The sequence below is a fragment of the Jaculus jaculus genome, chromosome 2 (genome assembly GCF_020740685.1).
Source record: "Jaculus jaculus isolate mJacJac1 chromosome 2, mJacJac1.mat.Y.cur, whole genome shotgun sequence".
NCBI classification, from domain to species: domain Eukaryota; kingdom Metazoa; phylum Chordata; class Mammalia; order Rodentia; family Dipodidae; genus Jaculus; species Jaculus jaculus.
In genome coordinates this window covers 190,936,726-190,961,337 of record NC_059103.1, presented here as the reverse complement: position 1 = coordinate 190,961,337, position 24,612 = coordinate 190,936,726, and the positions used below count along the sequence as shown (strand labels likewise).

Sequence of the window (24,612 nt, the reverse complement as noted above, 5' to 3'; positions counted from 1 at the left end):
GCACATGGTGACATCACCATTCCCCCTCTTACCACTGCTGAAAGCTGACTGTGAAAGGTCATGAGACCAAGGGTGAAAGAATGAAGGGCAATCTCTCATGAGCATCTGATGAACACCACTCAACAGCCAAGAAAGGGCTCTGTTTTGTTGGCTTCCTCCAGTATTGTGTGAAGTCTTGGTTGACAGTCATGGCCCTTCAGTGTATGGACTTTCTGAAAGATGGAGACTTGACTGAGTTTGACCATATTCAAATGTAAGAAATTTAGAATGGAAAACAGCAGCAATTGACCAGTTTTTCCTGGCTGGTGGGGAGGGACAGCTCCTGGTAGCCCCTCCCACCTAAGAGTTTAGTACTTGTTGATTATTTTTTGGTTTATTTATTTATTTATTTGAGAGCGACTGACAGAGAAAAAGAGGCAGATAGATAGATAGAGAATGGGCACACCAGGGCCTCCAGCCACTACAAAGGAACTCCAGAGGCTAACATGGGTCCTGGGGAATCGAGCCTCAAACCAGGGTCTTTAGGCCTGACAGGCAAGTGCTTAACCGCTAAGCCATCTGTTTAGCCCTTGTTGATTTTTTTTTTCCCCCTTGTCATTTTTCCTAGTGTCTATGGACTGCTGGACTTCCTTGGGGTGGTCACTAGGTAAAAGTATTTGACATTATGAGAACACTTAAGGGATCAAACTAGTGGCTTTTCTGCCTTTCCGTCCTTTCTCTCTTCCTTCCTTCCTTCCTTCTTCTATACCTTTTTTCCATTCTTTCTTCTTCTCTCTCCTCTCAATCGTTCCATCTCTCTCTCTCTCTCTCTCTCTCTCTGTTTCTCTCTCACACTGGCTTGCATCGTGGCATCTGTTGGGAGATGCTAATTACAGCAATTAAGTAAAATGAGGATGTAATATTGCTTAGCAACCCAGTTACCTAATATGTAATTTTCCTAATTTGGCTGAATCTGTGTGCTGCAACTGTTGTTGCCTTAATTAAGGATATTAATAATAATGTTTGTGTGTGGAACATTTTATACAGCATTATCTAACACCTATCCAGAATTAAGCTAGTATGTAAGCATTCCTTCTGAGACAGATTTTTCCTTGTATGTTTGCTTTTTTGTTGGTCTCAAAAGGCAGCCAGGCTAGGAGCCTTATCTGAGGACCCAGAAACAATATGCAGCCCAGTACATCTACTGGGGATAGAGTGAGAAATAATTGTCCTGTTCCTCTTGAAGGACTCATGAAGCTTATCTGATCCTTATGGAATCTACCACTTAGAGTACGTGAAGGAATTTTAAGGCATCCTTTAAAGAAAAAAAAAAAAGAAACCTGGCTTAGGTATTATTTTCCTGTCTGTCTCTTTGGATGGTGTAGCAGACAGCTTCAGGTTCACTGAGATGAACTTTCAGACCAGACACAGTGATGGAGGAAGGGATATTTATTGAAGCTTACAGATCCAGGGGAAGTTCTATAATAGCAGAAGACGCTGGCCTGCCTTCACAGGTCCAAGCAGAGAGAGAAGCACAAGCCAAAAAGCCAAAAGCCACACAGCACAGCACACTTCAAAAACTCCAGCTAGGCGCACTTTGCATATCTTTAGATTGAAATCTGAAACCAACCACCACACCTTAAGATCCACCCACTGACACTGCCTCCAGCCAGGTGGCTGCAGATGCAAACTATAAACAACTGAATATATTGGGGGCCATCTATTCAAACCACCACAGATGGGATCCCAGTCAGTGAATGGAAAACTGTTGTGATTTGCACTCCTCTGAAAATACCGTGGACTTGTAACGTACCTCCACACCAGCAAGTTGCGAGTCCACATGCTGGTGGCTCAAAGAACAACCCGGAATGCTACTGAGAATTCTCATGAACCACTTCCTCTTTATTACTCGAACCACTTCCTCTTTATTACTCTAAGTCACATTTTCAGGGCTGTACTGGCATCAGCTATTACTGCTTCAAGGGGCCGAGGGTGAGAGGCATCACACATCCGTCAGTAATCACAAACTTGGTTTACTGTTTGTGTATCTATTAGATGTGTGCATGTTCATGTGCGTGAGAGCAAAAGTGCAGTATTCACTGCTGTGTTCACATGGCTAGTCTGAGAGTTGCCGGGAGATTCTCCTGTCTCTGCCTCCTTCCCCCCATGTAGGCATGCTTGGCTCATTGCTGTACATCCACTGGGATTACAGGTGCTTAAGCATTAGCATCCATTTTAAATGATTCTAAAAATCCAAATTCAGGTACTCATGCTTGCATGGCTAGTGATTTATCCCCTGAACCATCTCCCCAGAGCCCAATCACAAGCTTCCAATACAGTGCTGCTCGTGTTTTCTGGCTCTTCGTTCACTTATTTAGTTAGCCTGCTATACACCTGGTACTGATCTAGGTGCTAAGGATTCAGCAGGGAGGAATCACATAAAAATTCCTGCCAGCATCAAATTTATGTTCTAAGGACAATGATTGCTATTAGAATATAGTCCCTGCTAACGAAAACTGCATGCTGCATTGACATACCACCTTGATTAATCACCACAACAAAATGAGGCAGGAAGATTTTTATCCTTACTTTGGAGTTGAAGAAACTGAGCCAAGGAGAGTGTCAGAAACTTGCCAGGATTTCAGAGCTAGGATTTCACCTCACCTCCTCCTAGCTAGGGCTTCGTACTCTTGGCCCCATGTTCCACTATTACATGGCCCTATTCATTTGAGTGCTTATTCACACTTCTACCTAATAAGAAATGTAAAACCTCATTGGTGTTTGTGGCTTTGCTTCCAACTAGGAGAATGGGTATGTCTGCATTTTATAATCTCGCACCAAACCATGTCCTTGAGCTTAGATTAAACTTGGCAATTAAGCCTGAAAGCCTGTCCCAGGATGCCAGTGTTTTTTCCTAGCTGGAAAAAGAAGTTCTCTTCTCTGGGGAGACAACTTTTTCTTAGCTGTTGTAGTTCAGTTCCTGACACAGATAAGAGACAGATGGTTATATTTTTAAGGATACACAAATAGCTTAAAATGTAAAATAATTGGGAGATAAGTAATAGCTATTTCAGGGGCCCCCTGAGACTGCAGATCTGGACATGTCTTTGGAAAGAATCATGGGAGGAATGTAAAAAAAAGGTTGTTCCTGGCAAAATGGGAAGAACTCAGGCAGAAAGATTTCAGCCCTACCTTTTCAATTGTCCAAATGATGACTTTTGAAATCTTAATGCTCGCTGACATTTACTTGGCACTCAATTCTTGGAATCTGGCTATGGTAATGTGTTCCCAAGTGTGGTTTGCAGATACAGAGTCCATTAGGAAGCCTTTTCACTGGGTGAAAAGCATTTCAAAATAGATCCGTTTGCATGTGTGTATGTGTGTGTGTGTGTGTGTGTGTGTGTGTGTGTGTTCATATGTGTGCATGCACATGCAAGCACACACTTATGTTTGATGTGTAAAACCAAACGTGAATTTTAGAAACATTTTGGAACGTGTACAGTTATTCATCCAATGTTGGTTAGCAATCTCCCGTGTGGCAGCTAGTGTTCAAGACCACAGAATCTCCAAAGGATGAGGTCAGGTGCCCACCCTGCCCAGGAGTGCTCTAAAAGGTGGCGGTCATAAAATCGTGGAATGAAATGGCTTGTTAATGATATGTGGGGACCTAGGATTAGCAGGAGGTGCCTGAGCCCTGAGGAGATCAAATGGCAATGGGCCTGGTTATGAGCTCCACTTGGCCACCCCCAACAACTTTGTTTCCCTCAATATCTCTTGGCGTAGGAGCTGCCAACTTTCATACCTGAGCAGGAACTTGACTTAAAAGCCATCTTGGAAACTCTTTGATTGTTCCTACCTCATGTGAGCTCCAAGAAGCAAGTCATACATTCCAGTGTGGTTCTTCCTGGTTGGGCCAGGATCCAGAGATGACTTTGACGAAACCATAGACCAGTGTGTGGGAGCGGGTTCGCAAATACAATCTAGTCTTGAAGTTCAGGGTCATGCTCATGCTGCTGTCGGCAGCTTCGGACTGAGTTGACCATCAAGTCAACTTCCAGTGTGTGCATCTCCCTCGGCAGTATTCAGTCACTTGTGTGTTAGCTAGAGTGGTCACTAGCTGACATCTACATCCTATGGCATTTTCTTCTCAGTTTTGGACCATCTACTGATGCTATGCCCGTTCCTCTCCTACGTCATAAAAACCACGGACACAGCTGTATATAAAACTACATCACGGACAGGTTTGAGGCCATAGCTCTGCCTCCATCCCCGGGGAAAGTAGGCCATAAAGTCACAAAGAAAGCTTTGTTTTGTTTTGTTTTTTTGCCAGCTGTTCTTTCTCTTACATCAATCATGACTATTAAAAGATTTGTCATGTGCCGGGCATGGTGGCACATGCCTTTAATCCCAGCACTTGGGAGTTAGAGGTAGGATGACTGCCAAGAGTTCGAGGCCACCCTGAGACTACATAGTTAATTCCAGGTCAGCCTAGACCAGAGTGAGACCCTACCTCGAAAAACCAAAGATAAAAGATTTGTCCATATGTTTTTCTGAAGTCATTTATTAGTTGTCTACAATCATCATTGCGTATTTTTAATTAATTTTTTAAGCAGAGCATACAAAGTGCTGGGGTTTGTTGTAGTATCTTCAAAGAGATGTGCCATTATACTTTTGCTCTCATTTACCTCCTCCCTTCCCACTCTCCCCTGCGCCTCCCTCCTCCTTACAGCTGATTCCTCTCCTTCCCTCAGAGAGTCCCTCCTTCTGCTTTGGTGGCACATGCATTCCACTACCCTTTCTCTTCCCCCTCCCTTATAACTTTTCTTCCATTGTCCTAATCCCCTTTTCTAGATCAGTAACCTTTGTTTCTGAATAAAACTGTTAAATGTAGCCACTAAGGATTGTGTTGAATACTCAACATGTGGTGGTTTGACTATAAAGTATCTCCCACAGCCTCATATGTTTCTGACTAAGCCTCATACTTGAGCCTCTCGTGCTGGAGCCCGTGTGAGGTGGAGCCTTGCTAAAGGAGGTAGGCCGCTGAGGTGGCCCTTAGGGTGATTGGTCCAGCCCCACTGGGTGTTCCAGCGCGGTCCCTCGTCTTCCTTACCCCTGCCGTGGAGCTGGACCGCCCAGCTGCCTGCCCCTCTCCTTGCTGTGAGGAAGCTTCACTTCAGGGCTATCAGCTAAGATAAACCCCTTCCTCCCATAAGCTACTTCTGGCTGGGTGTTTTGTCCCAGAAATGAAAAGGAAACTGCCAGGCAACCATTCAAACATTATTCAGTATCGCCTTCCATGAGCTATATATCTTCTTTTTCTCAAGTTGAGAGGCATAGGAAGGAGGATCGCCATGAGTTTCAAGGCCAGCCTGAGACTACATAATGAATTCCAGGTTAACCTGGGCTAGTGCAAGACCCTACTTCAAAACACAAAAAAAAGAAATAAGTTTTTAAAACCCATTTCAGAACTATTTATCTGGGAATATGGTCACGGAACATACTCTATTTGGTGTTTTGTCCACTTTTCCAATTTTGGTTCAGATAACCCAATCAAATTCCTAAGTTGAATTAATCCACTATTTTTCTTCTCTTTCTTCCTAGCAACTACCACTCCTGCTATAGTAGTGGCTTGTAGAAGCAGAAAGGAAGGGACAGGGCAGAGGTCTTACCTCATCCTGTGGCCTAGACTCTCTCTGAGGGGCTGTGATAGTGTGTTCGTAGTGCCCTGTTCCATTTCCTCAGGGGCGCTGTGGTAAATGTTCACAGGTCCATGTATCACCCCGAGGTACCACTGGTGCTCACAAATCAGTTAGTTGGGGAACAAATAAAGATTAAAAGGAGCCTATTATTTCTAATGTCTTCATAGAAATGAACTAAATATTCTGAGAAATGTGGGGTGAGGGCTTCCTTGTGCTGGAATCCACTGGTCTTTGTTCATCACAGTTTTTTTCCTGGAGCTGCTTCTCCAGAAGGCCGTTCCCCCACCTGGATGAATAGCTCCTTATTGATCAGTCTTCGCCAATGAGAAGGGATGATTCTCCCCCTCCCCCACTCCACCTGGGCTTCTACTCTATGGTGGTCATTCGCAGGAAGGATGGGCTTCCTGAGAGCTGGGCATGAACCTATAGTAAAGAGATGGTGGGAATTTGAATAAGAGAAAGGATCTCTCTTCCTTTTACTGTGACTCTTCAAGATCGGATCCAATTCTGTCCTCACTTTGACCCTTGAGTGTGTGGGCTATGTGTAAAGGAGACTGCCATAACCAAGTACCATGTCCTACGTGGCTTAAATAGATGGAATTTAATCCTTGCAGCTCTTCAAGATCAGGGTGCCATCCACGTTGGATTCTGGTGGGAGCTGTCTTCCTAACTTGCAAAAAGTGGCTGCCTTCAAGCCATGCCCTCACAAGGCCTTTCCTGTGTGCCCACGGATATTTAGTGTCTAATGGCACACTCCTGTTGGATAAAGGCCCTGCCACGACCACCACAGTTAACCTTTGTTAACTTCTTGCAGGCCTTATTTCTGAAGATAGCCATGTTGGAGGCTAGGGCGTCGATCTATGATTTGATGGGGTTACTGTTCAACTCAGTGATTTTCATAAGCAGCCTAGGTATTGACTATAACAGCTGGTAAATGGTGAAAACTCCTATGGCGGTTGCTAGAATGAATTAGTGACTTTTGCTTTGTGGTCGGAAAGGTGGGAGAGACATAACCACAGCAAGAAGTTCCTCTATGGCCCCTCAGAAGGTTCTTGAAACCAAAAGGTTAGTATCAGGTCAACTTGCAGAGCTCAACTTCTCCACGTGTCTTTGCAGAGCCGTTCCATTGTTTAAGGGACTAATGCGATGGAGGTTTCATCTCCTGTAGGATGAAGGTTGTTTCGTAGACCCAGTCTGAAGGTTCCCTGTTCTTTCCTACAAATAGACAATTTAGAATGACCCAGACACAAACGCATGCAGCAAGGTGTAGAATGAGAAGTTCACAGCCCTAGATTGTCACTGATATTGAATAAGCAACAAAGAAAGCACTCGTGACACTAGCAGTCAGAATCTCTGGTTTTAGTGCAATGGGAGTCCTAATTCTAAAAGTGGAAAGATTTGGCTTCATTTCACACCCGTGGTATTTTAAAACTAATGTTTTAATCGTTTGATGTTCGTTTCTTCTGGAATTTTAACATTTAAAATAAAGCAAATGAAGTCTCCTATAATATTGGTCAACATTTTAACAGATCTCTTTCTAAGCATTTTCTCTTTTAGTTGAGTCCCATATTCAAACCTTTGCAAGAGATATATTCATTCCCCACAGTGACACATAATATTTATAAAACTGACTTGAAGAATCTATAATTATGTCATCCAGAAGACATGCACCCACACATACGGTAACTATCTGATATGTGTCACTTGGTTTCAAATGGAGAACATCCCTCTCTCTCTGTCTCTCTTTCTCTCTCTGAATCTCTTTTTACTAGTATATACACTAGGAGCCAGAAACAATTATTTGCTTTTCTCTCAAAGTTTACATCAGTACTGTACCAATATTGACATAGTAGAAAAGGAATACATAATTCAACATGCATACTTGTCCTTAGATGACAAGTGATTTTGCTCTTTATTATAAATTAGCTAATTTACACTTGGTTAGTTGAAAAATCAATTTTTCCGTTTCCCTTTTCAATCAATGGGAGTTTAGCAACAAGATGAAAGATAAACAACCTGATAGTCCAACCCCAATGGTCTTCCCTCATCATGACTGCCTGGACCCAGCCAACTTTCCCACCAGGACACCGTGTGTACATGACATGGGCCAACCTCGTTCGAGGCTTACTTGGACTCTGTGATCTCCTATTAGCCATTTTGTTCCTCATCCTCAGGTTACCAGATATAAATTTTCCAGCTATGCTCCAATTTCATAGTCACTCTTGAGAAAAATATTGGTTAGAAATGCAGAGTGAAAGAGAGATGATGAGAGCATTTTCCATGACAGTTGAACATCGTTTTCTGAATCTGCTTCTGCCTCAGTAACGTAGTAATGCCAACCCCTGACTGTGGCAGAATTGAAACCACTGGAGAGAAATGATTTACGGGATGCAAAGTGACTGAGAACAACTTGGACTAAGTAAGACAAACAGACACAAAATTGCATTGAATGCTGATGTGACATCACCAAATCCTAAACTAAGTGTTGACTATATATTTTTTAATATATAATCCCAGTCCTATCAGGTAGGAATTATACATCTTTTTACTTTTTAGTATATTTATTACTTGTATGTGTGATGTGTGTGTGTGTGTGTGTGTGTGTGTGTGTGTGTGTGCTTGTCCATCTTCTTTTGAGGCAATCTCTCTTGCCGCTGCTGCTTGCAAACCTCTGGGTGTTCCCGGCTCCATCACCTTAGTTGCGTTGGGATAACAGACACATGTGCCACTTTGTGTCCAACTTTATGGAGGCACTAAGGATGATGGAACTCAGGAGGACAGGCTTGTAAGGAAGCCTTTTAATGGCTGAGCCATCTCTAGCCCCTCATACTGTATTTTTAAGTAAGGAATTTAAGATTAAACAAAAGGAATCAACATGGGCTGGAGAGATGGCTTAGTGGTTAAGCGCTTGCCTGTGAAGCCTAAGGACCCCGGTTCAAGGCTCGATTCTCCAGGACCCACGTTAGCCAGATGCACAAGGGGGCGCACACATCTGGAGTTCATTTGCAGTGGCTGGAAGCCCTGGCGCGCCCATTCTCTCCCTCTCTCTCTCTCTCTCTCTCTCTCTCTCTCTCTCTCTCTCTCTATCTGCCTCTTTCTGTCTCTGTCACTCTCAAATAAATAAAAATGAACACAAAAAAATTTTAAAAAAAAGAATCAACATATTTATTGAATATAAGTCACATGGTGGTTTCTATACTACTGACTATATATCAATATTTTTTTCAAATTTTTATAAACAACTTCCATGATTATTAAAAATATCTCATGATAATTCCCTCTCTCCCCCCACTTTCCCTTTTGAAACTCCATTCTCCATCATATCTCCTCCCCATCTCAATCAGTCTCTCTTATATTTTGATGTCATGATCTTTTCCTACTCTTATGATGGTCTTGTGTAGGTAAGTGCCAGGCACTATGAGGTCATGGATATTCAGGCCATTTTGTATCTGGGGGGAGCATGTTGTAAGGAGTCCTGCCCTTCCTTCGGCTCTTACATTCTTTCCACCACCTCTTCCGCAATAGACCCTGAGCCTTGGAAGGTGTGATAGAGATATTACAGTACTGAGCATTCCTCTGTCACTTCTCAGCACCATGATACATTCTGAGTCCTCCCAAGGTCACTGCCATCTGAAAAAAAAGAAGATTCTCTACCAAAAGTGAGAGTAACATTAATATAAGGGTATGAACATGAAGAGAAGTGCTTACTGGGCAGTTTGATAAGCATAGTATATACATTTTTCCAGACAGCAGCAGACATTACACCCCTAGGGCTCATGACTACCCCTGTTTTAAGTTTTCAGTATCAGGGATGTATTCCCTCCCATGGAGCAGCCTCCAGTCCAATTAGAGGGCACTTGGTTTCCACCACTACAGACGTGCCACTATTGCACCCATTGGCTCATTTGGTCTGGTTGGCCAATTATGTGTCCACTGTTGGGTATCTTCACTGGTGATTTCTCTTTCTCCCATTGAACTGCATGCAGAATGGCTTCTTGCAGCTTTCTGTCAGCTGGTCTACATGGAGGGGTTATCAGCTCAGTTCCAGCAGGATTTCTCAGTGGCCTTGCAGCCCAAGTATGCGGAATCTTCAGCAATATGGTCTTACCATCTATTCCTGGTGGGAAACCAAGAGCCTTGGCAATGGCCTATAATGTTTTGGGGGCATCAGGGACTTCCCTGGCCAACAACTCACTGGAAGTTATCCCATCCCTGGCACTGAAAAATTTCTAGCAACAATCCATGGCTCCTGAGTGTTCCATTGTCCAAAATAGTAGGATTCCATATGATTTATTTATATCCTCTTATATTTTGATTAGCCCTCCCTCCACCTTTTCTTTACTCAATCTCTTCCCCTGACCTCACTTTGGGCCTTTTCACCCCCATTAATCTGTTCTTCTACATATATATATATATGTATATATATGTAGGTCCAGGGCCTCTAGCCAGTGAAAATAAACTCCAGACACATACACCACCTTGTGCATATGGCTTACATGGGTACTAGGGAATAAAACCTGGGTCCTTAGGCTTTGCAGACAAATGCCTTAACCACTAAGCCATCTCTATGCCCAATAATTTTATTTAGTCTTCAAAAAATTACTTGATGAGGTAACAATTCTGTAAAATTTTAACACATACCAGGTAGAGTGAATGGGGTTCCTTTGCAGCATGATATGATTCCCACACCTAGTTGCCTGGTCAGTTAGCTAGGCTCAACGGAGACTTTAAGATTTTTTTTTTCTGTTTTTTGTTTGTTTGGTTTGGCTTTTCAAGGTAGGGTCTCACTCTAGCCTAGGCTGGCCTGGAATTCACTGTGTAGTCTCAGGTGGCCTCAAATTCACAGCAATTCTCCTACCTCAGCCTCCCAAGTGCTGTGATTAAAGGTGAGTGCCACCACACCCAGCTGCAGATTTTAAGATTTAAAAAATAATAATAAATAAAGAGGGCTGGAGAGGTGGCTTAGCAGTTAAGTGCTATGAAGCCTAAGGACCCCGGTTCAAGGCTCGATTCCCCAGGACCCACGTTAGCACAAGGGGGCGCATGCATCTGGAATTTGTTTGCAGTGGCTGGAAGCCCTGGCGCGCCCATTCTCTCTCTCTCTCTCTATCTGCCTCTTTCTCTCTCTCTATGTCACTCTCAAATAAGTAAATAAAAATAACAAAAAAATTTAAAAAGAAAGAAATGATTCTATTTCTTGAAGCAACTAAAATTTAAACAAGCTTGACTATGAAAACAAGCCAAGCTTCTAAAAAGATCAAAGCAAAACACACGCATGCATATGTGCACGTGTGCCCTCAAGCTTTCTTTCTCTATTGAAAACAGTATGTTTTCTTTATAACTTTTTTATCTGGTCCTGAATCCCTTGAAATCCTATATTGTTTTTCCTTAGTCTCACTTGAACTTGAATTCTCTCGGATCTCAGTCGCTCGTTCTTGCTCTCATTCCAAAATGGCCTCATCCTTCCTGAACAAATTGAACTCAGTGTGTATATGTTAAGTCCGTGGGGGGGGGGGAACCCCACAGCCATAGCCACTTCCCTTCAGGCTGCACTAAGCTCCCTGTTCAATGAGATTCATGGAACTTTGTATCTTTAATGAACCCCACATTCATTTTTCTTTGTGTTGGCATGGCAAACCACCTCTCCTACCAAATTCCTCCTTGGTAAATGAAATGAATCTCCATCTGGCTATACCACAAGTTTGTAACTAGAAATTCAACGGGGAATAATATGGTTCCTTTCACTGATAATTTTGTGCTACACTATTTAGGTTTTAAGCTTTTAGATTTCCTTGAGCAATTTTTTTTCTTAAAAAAAAAATCTAGAGGTGACAAGCGCTTTGCCTGAGAAAATAACTCTCCAAACCCACCATGTGGACAGACACCTGGCATGTCTCTAGCAAATTGTAACGTGTTGCTTCTTGTATTAAAAGATAAGGATGAAAATGCAAATGCCCTGGAGAGAGATGACGTGTTTAAAGGCACACTTCTGCTCCCCTTCAAGTGATTGACACTCTGGGGAGGAGGCTGTGACATCCAGCAGCAGCAAGTGCGACTCTTTCAAGGCGACAAGTGAGAGGCAGGAGCCAGTGCCTGCTCACGAGGTGCTGCTCAGTCTGTTTTGATTCTTCACACTTTAATTCTGACCTTCCAGAAAAATTAGTGACTGTGAAATCATATTTTATGCCAAGGCTAAGTTATAAAGTCAGTGTAAAAATCTTGTGTGATTAAAAAAAAAAAATCTCTGTTGAAAATCCCTTAAGTACCCACTGAAGGGCAGTTCCCTAGGAGATGTCTGACATTCCCAGGTCTTCCTCCGGATTTCACAGAGCATCAGATAGCAGCTTCTTCATCAGTGGAGTCCCTGGTTATTTGCATGTACTTAGGGCCTATCTGCATGATGCAACACATACTCAGAAGTCCATTCAGTACAGCCAGATCCTCCCAATGATGTAATACGGGGAGTTGAATCACATACTCATTCAATACAATAGATTCCTGTTCTCATTTCAAGCTCACCTTGTCACAAGTATATGAGCAGGATGGGGAAGAGGATGGAAAGGATTTTAAGGAGTACTAAAATTCTTTCCTCATTCTCATTATTTCATTTTGAAATATGAAGTTGACTTTGCACAAGTTGAAGTCACGTCATTCAGCTCCTCTATAGGTTGCACTAATGCATAGTTCTTGGATGCTTCTTAATCTCGTTCTGCCTTTGGAGAGAAGATAGTAAAAGACCATGGAAGAGCAGGGTTTAGTGGACACTTTTGATTCAAGATCACAACAATGAGAGAGAGAGAGCGAGAGAAGGGTACCACCCAGATGATGTGTCAGGTGGATAAAACAAGCCCATTTTGATGCTAATCTCACTCTCTCTCTTTCCAGACTGGTCCATTCAGGTCCAGGGAAGGGATCACCCCAGGCTGCTATGGATCTGTCCTTTGCAACACGAACTGGTACCAAACAAGGAATTGAAACACACCTCTTCCGGGCAGAGATCAGCAAGGACCTCTCCTACTGGACCAGGAGCATCGTACAAGGGTGCCACAACGCGGCTGAGCTCATCACCGAGATCACCACGGGTGAGTGCTGCTGCTTGTGAATGACCAATGTCACACAGCCACGGGAACAACGAGCCCTCCACGCTACTCTGGCCTCAAAGGAGTTCCTATTACTCTTCTTCTTTGTAAAAAAATTTCCTAACTTTCCAGAGGTGAACTTAAATTTTTATAGGCCCTGTACATCCTATAAAATATAACCAAAGGTATTTATTCTGCAAAGCTTCATTGCATCTTCACTCAAATGAAGTTGGAAAATTGGATATTGGTTATCATTTTCCTACCCCTGAGCGAGCCCTGAATGGCTTCTGGGAGGAGGGAAATGTGAAGTCTGGTGTTTGATTAGGAACAATGCAAACTGATGCTGAGGGTGTTATCACAGAATAATATTGCAATATCTCAGGAAGCGCACACAACCAAGCAGAGAACCAGAGACTCTGTCTGTGAAAATAAACAGGAACCAGAAACATCTGCGTAGGGCCGAGTGGCACAGAGGAAAGTTCTGAAGAGCCCCCTGAGCTGAGCCCTGCCCACAGCATCGAGGAGGGCCCAAGAAGTTGGAAGGAGCCTGGAGTGAGTGCAGTCCACCATCAGAAAGAGCTTGCAGAAAGGGCTAGAAAGGGATGTGTATAGAGACAGAAGGATCTTTCTATACTATGCCATTTGCTTAAGACTTACTATAGGCTAGCCATTATATGTAGTATCTTTTTCATACAGCAAGAAGCCATCTTTTTGTGCTTTAGATCAATTAACTGAAACAAAGCTATTATTTTAAAATGGAGTTGTGATATTGTTGAGTTCCAGGCTCATGAGAGATCCTGTCAAGAAAATAAAAAGTGGACAGCATTCCTGAGAATGATATTGAGGCTTTCCTCTCCTTCCACACAAATGAACACACACACACAATACACATGTGCAAAGTAAGATGAACTATTTAACAAATGCATGCATAAATATACAAGCACAAAAGACAAAGCAACTTAATTTTCCAATTGGAGCAAGATAAAATAAGAGACTGGAAAAAAAAATGGAGAAGTAATGTGAATCTAAGGTGATGTTTTGAAACAAGATGCTCCATGTGAAGTCTTGTGCTTTTGCTAACGTGGACTCCCAGGCTTCTGGTCAGCAGCGCGGCATGCAGTTAACAGTCTGTAATGCTGTCCTTCCTGATCCTGAGACCTGAGACAAAGCATCTCTCATTATGAGCAATTGCTCTTCTTGTGCTTATTGCCTACAGACCTGTGTTGTTCCGTTATAATAACCTCTGCGAGGTTATTTAAGTTTAGATTACTTAGAGCTTAACCATTTCTTCAGTTGGGCTAGCCACACTTCAGCCTGATTGCTGCACGCCCTGGGCATCATACATCGAGAGCATTTCCATGAGGGCAGCAAGTCAGTCCTAGTGCGCAGCCGAGTCCTCCCCAAACGGCGAGACAGCATGCTTCCAAAGTCTCCCCGCTCTGGAGACAACAGCCTACATTTTAGCTTACTCCTCAAAAGCTCCAGCTGCCACCCTCACCTCCATAAATTCAGTAGTGTGGGATGGGGTGTTAGAATTCTCATCTAGCCCATTCCAGGAGGCAGTGGTGGTACCTACCGGCCCCTAGAGCACTCTTTGAGGAGTGCCAGAGTTCTCAGATGCTGCACGGGTGAGGGTATAGTACACTAAAAGACAGTTCTCCGAGTTTCCTCTCATTGTGCAAGCAGGAAGCACCATATGTTTTATAGAATTTCTGCTGTACCGTGTTTAAGATAAGTGCTGCCTTTCATTTTGTTATTCAAGTTTGTGTATTTTTTGTTTATTTATTTATTTGAGAACAACAGACAGAGAGAGAAAGAGGTCAATAGAGAGAGAGAAAAAGAGTATGGGCGTACCAGGGCCTCCAGCCTACAGACGAACTCCAGACGCATGCGCCCCCTTGTGCCTCTGGCTAAGGTGGGTCCTGGGGCATCGAGCCTCGAACTGGGATCCTTAGGCTACACAGGCAAGCGCTTAACCACTAAGCCATTTCTCCAGCCCTTGTGTATTTTTTTAAGACAATGTCTTACTTGTACCCTAGGCTTGATTAAAACTCACAATCCTCCCAAGTGCCAGGATTGCAGGTGTGCACCATCATATCTAACTTAATGAGCGCCTTTACTGGCTGACTGAAAACTAACTTGCTCTCTAAGTATTTTCCATCACTCTTAAAAATCTGTGCAGAATGTTCCTGAAGCTTTTATTTTTGAAGCTTATGGCATCTGGCAAGAAACACGGGGGGTTGTGACCCTGAGAACTGGAAAAGGCTCAAACCACCCAAATACTGAATTTATATGGGTAATGTCAGTGGAGTGCAGACTGCATATAAAAATTCGGGAGGCATCCTGAGAAGGCACGTGTGCTTCAGAGGGCATTTGGTTCAGTCTGTACTCTTCAGCGTCCGGGGTTTCTGTCTTCCCTTGATGAAGCTGTTGACACACAAGCCAGTGAAGAGCAATGATTGTGGGAACTGAGTGAGGTAAGTGGAGGCAGAGAAGAAATGATGGAAAGCTATCAAAGGTGCATCCCAGTTTTGACTCAAAAAGATGTCTAGGGCTGGAGAGATGGCTTAGCAGCTAAGCGCTTTCCTATGAAGCCTAAGGATCCCGGTTTGAGGCTCTATTCCCCAGGACCCACATTAGCCAGATGAACAAGGGGGCGCATGCGTCCGGAGTTCGTCTGTAGGCTGGAGGCCCTGGTACACCCATACTCTTTTTCTCTCTCTCTATTGACCTCTTTCTTTCTCTGTCTGTCGCTTTCAAATAGATAAATAAAAATAAACAAAAAAAAAAAAAAGAAAATGATGTCTATGCCACATTGGGAAATGGGTCTGCTATTTTGACTAGATATTTAAGTAATGTGATCATGTGTTCAATTTATCCTGGGTAGACTAAGAACTTGGTTGCTTAATTGATTTAATTCCATAAACGCTGCAAGTGCCATTTGGAGCCTACTGGAACCAAAGAGGATCACAGCTAGTTCAGGGTAACCATTGGTATTGCATACTGGGAGGAAGGATAGGAAAACCAGGCTTAGAAGTTGGCTACATTTTTTTGACGGTGAGGGAAGTGAAAACTTTTTAAAAGGAGGCATCAAGATGAAGAGTCACCACCACCTTTATGCAAGCGTCCCCGGCCACCCTTCACCGAACCAGGGCAAAGTCCTGGGTTTCTTCCAGGAAGGACTCAAAAGTACTAGAAAGATCAGCCCTGAGTACACATTGAAAGATGCTTACAGTAAGTCAGAGAAAGGGTGTTTTCATCAAAGCTGCAGTTCAAAGAAAGAGAAAATTGTGAACAATAGTGATCCTATTTCTTCCTCAAATTCTGAAGGTCTCCCCCACCCAATTGTCATTTTTTCATAAGAAAGGAAAGCCGAACACTGATTTTCAAGCTTCTGCCCCACATCGCTCCATATCTCAAGTAGCAGACTGTGAGAAATGGACATGGAACAAAATGAAAATGCTTCAAATCTTCAAAGTTGAACATCTTGGGTGGTGACAAGGCTCACCTCTCTAAGCCTTGCTTTTTTTTTTTTTTTCAAACACTATAATATTAGTGAGATAGTCCTGTTTCTTGAGATTAAGTGCAGTGCATTTTGAAGGCAGAACCAATGGTTGCACAGAGTGATTTCTTGATCAGTGACACCTTCACTCTTATTGGTCCCAACCCCACCCCTAGCAAAGAGAATGTCCTGTTTTCTGTAAAAATCAAGGCCTGGGGCAACTGAAGCTCCCAAGTCCAAATGGAGTGTTTCATGAGACAAAAAAAAAAAAAAAAAAAAAAAAAATCCAATCTGATAATTCACAGCCTTTTTCGGGAGTCTTTGATGAAGGGTTTTCAAGGTACTTTTACAGATCTTCCTAAACAGGAACAAGGGTGGGGTGACAATCCCTCTCCTTGTCTAACTCATAGGTCTAAAGAGCTGGACTCTTCCTCAGCACAGCAAGGCCCAGCAAGGCCCCCAGATAAAAGCGGCAGCCTGGCCTGCTCGAGAGGTTTACCCCTTTGTTGCTTTGGGTTGGAGCTGCCCTGTGGATGTTCCCCTGAGGCTTCTGGATGCCTCCTGGCTCAGGGACAGCAGTGCCATTCCTCCTGAAAGGGTCACATCAGAGACCTGTCTGCAGCATATCTTCCAGGCCCAAGATTATCAGAGAAGTTAAAGAGAAAGCCGCCCTTTTCAATGCCTGAAATGAGCTTTGCCAGGCCTTGTTTAAAAATGAGAAGTTAGATGATTTTTAATCTACTCACGCCTGACCTTTTACACCAGGTACAATCGTTAACTTTGGTAACACAGTAGGGGAATGTTCTCCTCTTTCCCCTCATAGCTCATATGAACGTGTGGGTTTGTGCACATGCACATGTGTGCATACAGGTGGTGCTGGTGATGATGATGAAGATTAGGAGGTAGCTTACTTTATCTAATGAAATATCTTTTGTTTCTGGCTGAAAGTAAAGCCCATCTGGCCAACAGAAGTCTACCTGCCTACTGCCGATATATTGTCTGAAGACCAGATAAGCGCTATGACCCAGAAACATCCAGCGGATCCCAGCAAAAGGAGGTTCTTAGTGTATACCAGTTCTGTGGAGACAGTTAAGCTATGCTATCTGAACCAGGAAGAATGTCTCTGTGAACAATTGCTGAGGTTTTCTTATTGGTAGTGGGTTTTTTCCCATGTTAGTAAGACATTTGTGGATGGATCCCTGGAATTTAGGAGACAGAGTGCCTGAGTGACTGGACTGAAGGATTAACTCCCACCATTCATGTCTGTCTTTCCCTCAGCTTGCACCTACAGAAACCAGGAGTGCCGCTTCACCGTGCATTATGACAATGGCTTTTCTATTTCCACTGAGCCACAGGAGGGTGCCTTTCCCAAGACAATCATACAGTCCCCTTACGAGAAGCTCAAAATGTCTTCAGATGACGGAGTCAGGATGCTGTACTTAGATTTCGGAGGCAAAGAAGGAGAGATTGTAAGTGTGCTTTACATTTGATGGTGTGCTTTCAAAGATTTCATTATATTTACAGTGACTCAGAAATATAATGCTGTCTTATTAAGTGTTTGGCTGTTAACAAAGCAGCTGCAGGCCCATGTTTTATTTGATTATTGAAAAACAGTTAGTGGGTTTAATTATTTCAAATGGGTCCAGTTATTTCAAAGTTCTATCTTTTGGTTTCATTTTTCAGTAGACTACATAAATATTTGAATCTAGGGAAAGGATCCTTTTCCAAGGTCAGCATCAAATTCCTATCAAATAAAGTCTCAGCAGTTTAAAATACATACCAAATGGTTTTGAAGATACATGAAGCATATAATATAATCTTGCCACTGTGCTGGGTGGAATGGGTGCGCAGGGATAGAATAAACACCTCCTGTGACCAAAAAGCTCCCAGAGGAGCAGAGAGGACAAGAGCAGTAGGAGCAGAAGAGGAAGATCAACAACAGGTAAGCAAAAAGAAATGGGGGGGCTAGGGAGATGGCTCAGTGGGTAAAAGGCTTTCCATGCAAACATGAGCCTTTCAGTTTGGATCCTCAGGACTCACATAAAAACACCCGACCTGAGCCAGGCTTGGCAGGGCACTCCTTTAATCCCAGCACTCAGGAGGCAGAGGTAGGAGGATTACCATGACTTTGAGGCCACCCTGAGACTACATAGTGAATTCAAGATAAACCTGGGTTAAAGCAAGACCCTACCTCGCAAAACAAAACAAAAAAATTAGCCAACCTGGTGGTGACTGCCTATAATCCTAACAGTGGGGAGGTGGAGACAGGAGGATCCTTAAGGCTTACTGGCTAGCTAGTGTAACCAACTCAGTGAGTTCTTGGTGCAAGATGTGACTCAAAATATCAGGTAGAAAGTGACCCAGAAAGATAGACACTGTTGACCTCTGACCTCCACATGCATGCATACACATGTACCTGCACATACATGAGCATGTGAGCATATAATACACGTGTACAAAGGAGGAAAGAAAGAAAGAGAGAGAGAGAGAAAAAAAGAAAGAGAGAAAGCGAAGAGGGAAGGATGGATGGAAGGAAGGAAGGAGGAGAAAGGAACTATTTGACTTTACTGGAGTGGAGACAGGTGCAGTAAAAGACATGAAGTTTGGGTTTGATACCCAATAGTGTCCAGCAAGGCTGGCAGACTTACTGGCTAAGGTAGCATTTCTATATCTGATACTCCTGCCATTGATGCATGTGTTTAAATGTGTGATTTACTTGCTGTGTGTCATAATGAAAACATGTGTGGAACTCAGTTCTCCAGAAGGTGAGAATGGCACAGTCTTTCACCTTCAGGGAAGTGTGGTTCATGGCATTTTAAAGGAAGACGCAGCACTTCATTTCAGCTGTCAAATGTAGAACTTCCAAGAAGCCCTTAATTTTGTAAAAGCTACTGTGTGTTCAGGTCCCCTCTGGCCACTGGAGAATATTTAAACACAGAGATCTTTTGTCATTTGCAAAATCTAGTCCATTTCTATTTAGCTACTGCCTTTCCACAATCGCCATTCCCCCTGCCTCCTTCTCAGCGCAAGTAGAACAGGCTTTTTGCTCCTGGGAGTGTTACTGAGAATTTTCTGGAAACCATCTTGGGCTTCTCAGAAGGGTCTGACTAAAGGAAAGGGCCAAGTACACCATACAAAAGAATTTCAGAGCACTGTTCTATACCAAGTGACACGATTTGCCTGCGCACAGGAGCGCTGTGACTTGGGTGCCATGGCCAAGTCCAGTCCCCATGATGACAGAGGATCCACCGGCTTTCTGAACACTCTTTCCAGCTGGCATTTTCCAACTTTTATACCAGGTCCACATGCTTGAACTGGACTATTTGTTGTTGTTATTATTTGTGTGTTCCAGTCTTAAGTGTAGCCTGAATCACCTGCTGAGGAAGTAAGGTAGCGATGTGAAAATATATTTACTGAAATACTTCTAGTTGTTACTGTTCTATCAGTCACCCAACCGTGTCCCTTTTCTCTAGACAGGAACAAGAATCAGTCTCCCGTTTTTATCACCGGTTTGAAAATTCAAGGCTATTTTTGCCCATGAGGAAAAATCACTAATGTCTATTTTTTTAGCTTTTCTCCCTATAAGTATGCCCAACAAGGACAATTTGAGAAAGGTGGATTTTTTTTGTCGCCCCAAGGAGTAAAAATAGGAACCCCAGGAAGCAGGCCATTGCCTTTGGCAGGAGGGGAAAGGAATTCTAAGGATCAAGCTCTCCTGGGTTCTCCGAGTTTCCAGTTAATCACCTGTCTTTGATTTTATTGGCTCTGAGTCCAGAAACTATCCATAAACTACAGGGATCTAAGTAGGTGATCTTAATGCCCCTGGTCGAGGTTGTACCCTCTGAGGACACAGAATGCAGTGGTTGACATCAGACTGGCTATGACATCAGAAGGACTTGTGTATGCCCTTCCTATTTATTGTAAAAGCTATGGTTTCAGGCCAGTTCAACAATGACTTTAAATCTTAGCCTTTCCATGTTAAAACCCCGGATGTAGTAGTTGACGTTCGCTGGAGGCTCTGTGAGTGAGACAGTCGGTAGCAGGACCCCTGTCTGGGCATACAGTCTTCTCCTTGGCAGGCATATCACATGCTCCGCTTGTTCTCATGCCCCGCTGTGCCATTATCAGAGCAAAATAGGAAATTGAGAATAACTCTTCCAACTTTCCTAAATTAGGTGTTGCAGTTCGGTTCACATTGCTGGTAGAAATCACCCAACCAAGAGTAGCTTCTGGGAAAAAAGAGATTTGTTTTGGCTTATAGGCTCGAAAGGAAGCTCCACGATGGCAGGGGAAAACGATGGCACAAGCAGAGGGTGGACATCACCCCCTGGCCAACATAAGGTGGACAATAGCAACAAGAGAGTGCCCAACACTGGCATGGGGACACTGGCTATAACGCCCATAAGCCCGCCCCCAACAATCCACTCCCTCCTGGAGGCATTGATTCCCAAATCTCCATCAGCTGGGAACCTAGCATTCAGAACACCTAAGTTTACGGGGGACACCTGAATCAAACCACCACATTAGGTTAGGAAATAAAGTTCTACTTCCGAAGTGGTAGCCTGGCATGTGCTGGCATCTGTGGGAACCACATTGAAAAGGTTAGGACTCTCGAAGATGTCATCACAGAGATACGACACGCTCATAAGCGTAGTCAGTGGGAAGGGTAGAAAGTTTAGCATGAACTCTGTGTTGAGAGGTTACAAGAAACTTTGCATGGGCAACATCTTATCTAATCCTCTGGTAGAACCAAGAAGAATTTTTAAGTGAGTTAGTAAAGATCATCCATCTACAAAGAGTCAGAGCCCAGACTAAAGAAAAAGGCCCCCAATTTGAAATTTAGAACTATTCTACATAGATTCCAGGCCCAACATAAATAGCACGGCAGCAAAGCCTTAAAAATAAGTGGTTTAGACACACAAGAGAAGTATCAATGTTTATGAACTTGGAATAGATAAATTTTACAGAATCTATTTCAGAAAAAAAAAAAAGATAGCTGTGATGCAAGGAATAAGTTCAAAGAGTTATGCCTTTATCCCACTGGGGAAGAGACAATGATTTTGAAACATAATTGCTCCCATTATCACTCAAAAGCTAAACATGCATACGGATTTGTTTGATGTGCAAATGACTGCTCCACCATGAACAGTAATGGAAAACCTCTCATGCTCTTTTCTGTTCTAAATTTCAGCAACTGGACCTTCACTCCTGCCCTAAACCAATTGTTTTCATCATTCATTCCTTCCTTTCTGCCAAGATTACAAGACTGGGCCTAGTGGCCTGAACAGAGGGGCGACTTGCCTTCAGAAAGGACCTTGGGGCCCTATGGGAGGATGACATCGGGCATCGCGTAGCACATGTAGCATGCTGCGGCCGGCTTGACTCTCGGGAGTCAGGTGTTGTGTCCCGGGCTCCTCTGTCGGGTTCAGTAACTGCAAGGGGCCTAAGCAAATACCATAAGGGAATGTCAGAATAGAACATCTTAGAACACAGGACAAGGTTAAAGAGGCCAGGGAGATTGGATAGACACAGCATAACTTCTACGTAGTGACAAGCAAGGACACAGCCATTAGAACCGCATGTATTGATCTCGATCACACCAGTTTCCAGGAAACTGGCTCACCCAAATTAGCCAGTTCTGAGCAGATGAGACAATGGATAGCTTCACCTGTTCACCCACTCCAGCAACAATCCCTCGTTTCATTGAGATTTATTTCCTAATGCTGGTTAAGCTGCCTGCCACCAGCAGGAAGAGAAAAATAATGTTTCAAATGGAAACCCACCTTTTATTTAAGAACGAAGCATAAGTTACTAGTTTTTATTTCTTAATGAATTATCTTTCAATGGTGTAGAGTTCCTCCAAAGTGTTGTCATTAGCATCTGCTGAGCAGAAATTAAATTAAGCATCGGGTACTACCCCGAGCTTTAAGCTGGTGGAATCTGAGCCAAAGGAGATTGCTTAAATTGCACAGCTTTTCTGAGGACTTGTGTGCACAAAGATGATTAATTCTGGGGCTATCCACATACTCCTGATGCTGTCCAGTAGCCAAGACCTTTATTTATAGAAGGAAAATGATGGATATATTTTTAAGAGACTGGCATCACACACACGCACGCACTCGCACACACACACGCACACACACACACGCACACACGCGTGTGCTCGCCCATCTCATGGTTGTGAGATAACTGTTGCCATTTCATGGTTTTCGTTTAAGTACTGAGTAATGGGCTGTGTTATCGGCCTCTGCTTGTATGCATGCACGTGTGATCAAGCAGCTAATGGAACAGTCTCGGTCAGTTCTGGGTGACTCAGTTTTATACATAGACCCAACAGTATAGTATCTACACATAGCATCTACAGTCATTTGGGGATTCCAGGGAAATAATGACCTGATATTTTTCTACAAGAACATTTTGAGGCAGTATATAGCCTACTATGATTGAATGCTTCTATTTTTTAATCTTTCAAGATTCATTCACTAAACATAATACCCATTATTTCATTTTGGAGTTGCTGTCCTCAAAACTTGAAAAGTAGCTCTAGAATTTCTGATTTTCTCATAATTCCCCCCGCCTATAGTTTGCATAGACAAATGTTTTGTGTAAGGCCTATGTGTTTTCTGAGTTTAGCAGACACCTGTGGGAAGAAGTTTCAAAAATGAAATTATCTGAAGGACATGATCTTGCTCCCTCTGATGTATAAGTTTATTGACTTGCAATTTTATTTTAAGTCACCATTTTTCTAAGGAAAATATGAAACAGCAGTAAATCTAAGGGGACATTCACTGAGGAATAGTGCCCCCCCACACACACACTGGGAAGGCAATTAGAGAATTGGTAATAAAAATGCTCGCTAAATAGAGAGTTAAAACATATTCAGCTGACATCATGATTACCAAACCTCTCAAAAATTCTAATATCAACTGTGTTTCTTCAAGAGGAAGAATGTGGTGTAGCATTTCTTGCACTTACCTACAGAACTTCTTTCTAACAAAGCATCTTGTGAAGCTAGTGGGTTTTTTTTCTTTCTTAAATGATGCTTTAGAAAAGACATCTTTAGGATATTGACTTTTTGTTTGTTTCCTATCTTAAAATACTGAAGAGTGAAGTGTCAGCTTTGAAACTAGAGGAAATGCTGATGGATTTGTAAATTGTATTGCACTCTTTCACTATATATTTTCGAAATCACTGGAATGTTGTTATACAAAAGAAATTATACTTGTGTATTGTAAATAGCATATTAAATACATATATTAATGCCAATAGTTTAATTCAATGATATGTAATCTAAGGTGCTCGGTACTAAATGAAGTTTGAGTTAATTACTCAAGTTGCAAAGATCCTATTATATATTTATAGACAAATTAAAGTGATATAATGGCAAACATTATTTCTGCATTGTTTAAGTTTTGGATGATTGATATCTGTGTGAGGGTCCACAGAAACTATATGTCCTCCATTTATAAAATTTTAATTTAAATATTTATATTTTAGGAAAATATATTTGAATAAAGTTGATTCATTTTCTGAAGTCAATTAAAATGTGTCATTAGGGCTGGAGAGATGGCTTAGCGGTTAAGCGCTTGCCTGTGAAGCCTAAGGACCCCGGTTCGAGGCTCGGTTCCCCAGGTCCCATGTTAGCCAGATGCACAAGGGGCGCATGCGTCTGGAGTTCATTTGCAGAGGCTGGAAGCCCTGGCGCGCCCATTCTCTCTCTCTCCCTCTATCTGTCTTTCTCTCTGTGTCTGTCGCTCTCAAATAACTAAATAAAATGTTTAAAAAAATGTGTCATTAACAAGAAATGGAAAATTTTATCAAAATAATTGTGTATATGAATCATTTTTCCCTCCCAATTAAAGTGTATCATATCACACTGGCTTTGATGAATCAATTTCAAATATTCCCTTTTTTCTTATTTAGGATTCAAAAGTTACAGTGACTTTCCACTGTGTATTTTCTTCTTATAAGGGGTGAGAATGTATGATGCTAACTTTATAAGGCTGCATCATGTACTAGTCAATGAATCAACTCAGTCTTTTACAGAGAATTTCTTGCTTACAGTCTGCTTTGTCTTTATTTCAATGAATAACCAATTCCACAGTATTTATCCCTAAACAGAAACAAATTCATCTGGGCGTGGTGGCACATGCCTTTAATCCCAGCACTTGGCAGGCAGAGGTAGGAGGATCACTGTGAGTTCGAGGCCACCCTGAGACTGCATAGTGAATTCCAGGTCAGCCTGAGCTAGATAGAGTGAGACCATACCTCAGAAAACAAAACAAAACAGAAACAAATTCAGACAAACAATATTTCAGTCTTAGTTCCTGTGGATTGAATCTGTCCAATTGTT

General features: G+C 42.7%; 1 protein-coding gene across 1 annotated transcript in view; it reads left to right on the top strand.

Moving 5' to 3' along the window:
• Nucleotides 1–23,926, top strand: part of Sntb1 (syntrophin beta 1) — a 294,480-nt gene extending 270,554 nt beyond the window's left edge. Inside the window, exons 5-7 of the mRNA XM_004661364.2 lie at nucleotides 12,564–12,760; nucleotides 17,538–17,728; nucleotides 21,451–23,926. Coding sequence (XP_004661421.1) covers nucleotides 12,564–12,760; nucleotides 17,538–17,728; nucleotides 21,451–21,543 — 481 coding nt within the window. The 3' untranslated portion in view covers nucleotides 21,544–23,926. The remainder of the gene's footprint in view (nucleotides 1–12,563; nucleotides 12,761–17,537; nucleotides 17,729–21,450) is intronic.
• The last annotated feature ends 686 nt before the right edge of the window (nucleotides 23,927–24,612 follow it).